The sequence below is a fragment of the Pygoscelis adeliae genome, unplaced genomic scaffold, assembly GCF_000699105.1.
Source record: "Pygoscelis adeliae isolate BGI_AS28 unplaced genomic scaffold, ASM69910v1 Scaffold157, whole genome shotgun sequence".
Classification (NCBI taxonomy): domain Eukaryota; kingdom Metazoa; phylum Chordata; class Aves; order Sphenisciformes; family Spheniscidae; genus Pygoscelis; species Pygoscelis adeliae.
In genome coordinates, this window is record NW_008825107.1 from 823,263 (window position 1) to 826,912 (window position 3,650).

Here is a 3,650-nt window from a genome sequence, read left to right on the forward strand (position 1 = left end):
CACTAACCATTTCCCCTTGGATTATGGGGGCTTCATTCTGCTCCCCGTCCCTGTCTTCCAGCTCAGGGTGCTGGGTACCCTGAGAACAACTGGTCTTACTATTAAAGACTGAGGCAAAGAAGGCACTAAGTACCTCAGCCTTTTCCTCATCCTTTGTCACTATGTTTCCCCCTGCATCCAATAAAGGATGGAGATTCTCCTTAGCCCTCCTTTTGTTGCTAATGTATTTACAGAAACATTTGTTTTATTGTCTTTTACGGCAGTAGCCAGATTAAGTTCTAGTTGGGCTTTGGCCCTTCTAATCTTCTCCCTGCATAACCTCACAACATCCTTGTAGTCCTCCTGAGTTGCCTGCCCCTTCTTCCAAAGGTCGTAAACTCCCTTTTTTTCCCCTGTATTGTCTTGAGAGACTGGAATGCTGTTTCACCAGTATTACGGTCTGCATTACAGTCTCTACATCTGAATTAGTCTGGTTTATATTTCCTGTTTTCAGGTGAATGACATAACAAACTAGTAATTCATTGTTTTGTTGGTGTAGGATTTTCTTTTTTGTGTGTGAAGAAACAACAAGAACAGCCCCTTTAAAGTGCAGGTCATTGCAGAGAGATATTTTTTTTCGCAATCTTTCCTTTAGTAGTCTGTTACGCTTGAGAATGATGATAACGAACAAAACCGAACTAATCAATTTGCAGCGTGATTTGGTATATTCATGGTATACGCTGAGATTGCAATCATGGGCAAAGCTATCAAGAGATGAACCAAAAAGTAATTAAAGTATAGAATTGTGATAGAGTTCTTCCTCTGTTGTACCATAAAGCAAAAACTCTGTCTTCTAATGTAATAAACTGTTTATAAAGTTGGCATTTGAGACTATGTAAAAAGAAGAATGGAGGGAAAAACCAGTTTTGTTCATGAATTATTTCATTTCACTGGAATCAAATAGCTTACATTTAAACAAGAGTTGTCATGCTAAAACCAAATCTTAATACTGAGAATGAAAATGCTCAGAGACTTGCAGGAAGGGTAATCCAGTGAAGTTTGGAGGACAAGCCCTGAGACTGTTCTAAAAAGCTGGGAGGCGTGTTTTACGTTTGCCTGCTACTAAGGTAACAGGCACAAGCTTCCATGCCTTTGGACCCCAGTGTCCTTTTCCACTGTAAGGTGCAATCCTTTAATGTTGCTCTTGCATATAGCATTTAAGTTTTATAACATAGGCCAAGCAGAGGAAAGAGCACAAGATAGGGGAGCTTCAAAATTAACTCACTGAGGTGGTGTAAGACTGTTTTAAACTGTGTTCACACATTGAGCAAGGTGAAATTTATTCATCAATGCAGGTGGTAAGAGAATACTGCAAAGCCTAGCATGCTGACGTGCAATTGGTGTGGGTAGGTTCTTACTCCAGCCTCTGCATGGGATTACTGTTGACCTGTGTTTGGCAATACTCGATATCTGGGCAGGGCAATCTGCTTGGTGACTGTGGATTAGCCAAAAGTGGCAGAGAGTCCTTTGGAGCCCAAAGACTGACAGGACGTACTACCAGACTTGCATGGGCAAGCACTGACGTAGTGAGATCGGCAAAACAAAATGAGGGCCGTGGAGGGTGTGACATTCAGACCTGGGTTAGACGAGCTTTGCTTCTAATCATCGGTGCTAATTGCCCTTAATGAGACACTTGCAAGTGGAAGACCTGGGTGTCCAAGTTATGTTGCACAGCTAGTTTTTTCCATTGGGCCTAGAAAATATTTCTTAGACTAAATTTAAAGATAAAACTTAGACAAAAGAAATAGAAGAGCCTTCTTTACAGGAAGTTCTTTTGACCTGCTGCTGCCAAACTGTTTTAATGAAGAAAAATCAGGAGCTTTCCTTTGTTTCACGAGCGTATTCTTGCAGCTAGGTGTTGTGGTTTAACCCGGCAGGCAGCTAAACACCACACAGCCGTTTGCTCACTCCCCCCCAGTGGGATGGGGGAGAGAATCGGAAAAAAAGGTAAAACTCATGGGTTGAGATGAAGACAATTTAATAGGACAGAAAAGGAAGGAAAGATAATAACAATGGTAAAAGAATGTTCAAAACAAGTGATGCACAATGCAATTGCTCACCACCTGCTGACCGATGCCCAGCCAGTTCCTCAGCAGCAGTCGTGCCCCGCCCTGGCCAACTTGCTCCATTTTTTTTTTTGTTCAGCATGACATCATATGGTATGGAATGTCCCTTTGGCCAGTTTGGGTCAGCTGTCCTGGCTGTGTCCCTGCCCAGCTTCTTGTGCACCTCCAGCCTTCTCACTGGCAGGGCAGTACGAGAAGTTGAAAAGTCCTTGACTTAGTGTAAGCACTGCTCAGCAACAACTAAAACATCGGTGTGTTATCAACATTATTCTCATCCTAAATCCAAAACACAGCGCTCTACCAGCTACTAGGAAGGAAATTAACTCTATCCCAGCCGAAACCAGAACACTAGCCCAATGTGTTTTTTCTCAGCATGCCTAGTGGTTTTGAGGTTTTTGGGGGGGTTTAAATGGAGCTTTAGTTTTCCTTGGACTTGCTTTGAAGCTGTCTGTTTTCTGTGTGGAATTTGAATTCAGAATAATTTCTCCCCTTAATGCAGGTTGCAGTACTACTTAGTGCCTTTAAGAAACAATTGCAGCATCTTTACACGGTTCTTTATTTCTCTTATTTTAGGTCTTAAGCATCCAAGTGAAGTGTTACCATGAAATCATTACTATAGGTTACAGAGTCTACCATTCGTATGATTTACCATGGTTTAGATCCCTCAGCTGGTGAGTAGCAAGCAAGAACATCAATAAGTAGGGATGTGAAACTTAAATCTTCTAGTTCTTCATATCCTGTCATGGTGGAATGATAGCTTTGTAGGTCATGTGCAGACATAAAACTCGACATCTGTCTCTAATACAGGATTCTGTAGTTGTCTTCCACCTGTGAACTTGGACAAGTCAGTTGGCCTTTTACTACTTCAATTTCAATACTTGTTATAAATATGTGTATAGGTACACATATATGTATGCATGCATATATGCGTTAAGTCAGAATTGAGCACGTGTAAGCTATCTAAAAATGTGCATAGCCAAATAATCACCTGATATGTATTAACTGAACTGCTTTGGGTTTTTGTTTTTTTTTTTTTTGGGGGGGTGGGGTGGCTGTTAACCTTGCACAAGGAATAAATAGAACAGGCACCTTAAAGGCTCCTCTTCACACACACAGAGAATTAAAATAATAACATACAAGTTTTAAATCCTTTCCAATCATGCACTTAATCACAGGACTGCATAAATATAGTGTTGGGGGATCTTCTGAAAGCCAAAAGATGAGATTAATTTTTCTGGCAAATCCCGGATACTTGTGACAATGTCCAGCTTACATAGGGCTGGATAGAACCAGGGAAATCAACTCTTCTTCTGAGTTCTGGGAGGAAAAATAAAGGCTTTTGATTAGAGGCAGCGTTATGAGAAGGTGTTGGGCACATGTAGTCTCTAAGGTGCTTAAGGACATAGTTCTTCAGACATGACCTATGTTGTGTTGTTTTGGGTTTGTGTTGGGTTTGGTTTTTTTAAGGAATTGAAATATCTGGGTTATTCCCTGCCTCTTGTCACATTGCTTCTTCACTTCTAGAAGCAACTTCACTGTGTAATG

At 41.1% G+C, this 3,650-nt stretch overlaps 1 protein-coding gene across 1 annotated transcript in view; it reads left to right on the plus strand.

Moving 5' to 3' along the window:
- Positions 1-3,650, plus strand: part of CDS1 (CDP-diacylglycerol synthase (phosphatidate cytidylyltransferase) 1) — a 28,020-nt gene that overhangs the window by 7,711 nt on the left and 16,659 nt on the right. The window contains exon 4 of the mRNA XM_009327508.1: positions 2,679-2,776. Within this exon, the coding sequence (XP_009325783.1) occupies positions 2,679-2,776 (98 nt within the window). The remainder of the gene's footprint in view (positions 1-2,678; positions 2,777-3,650) is intronic.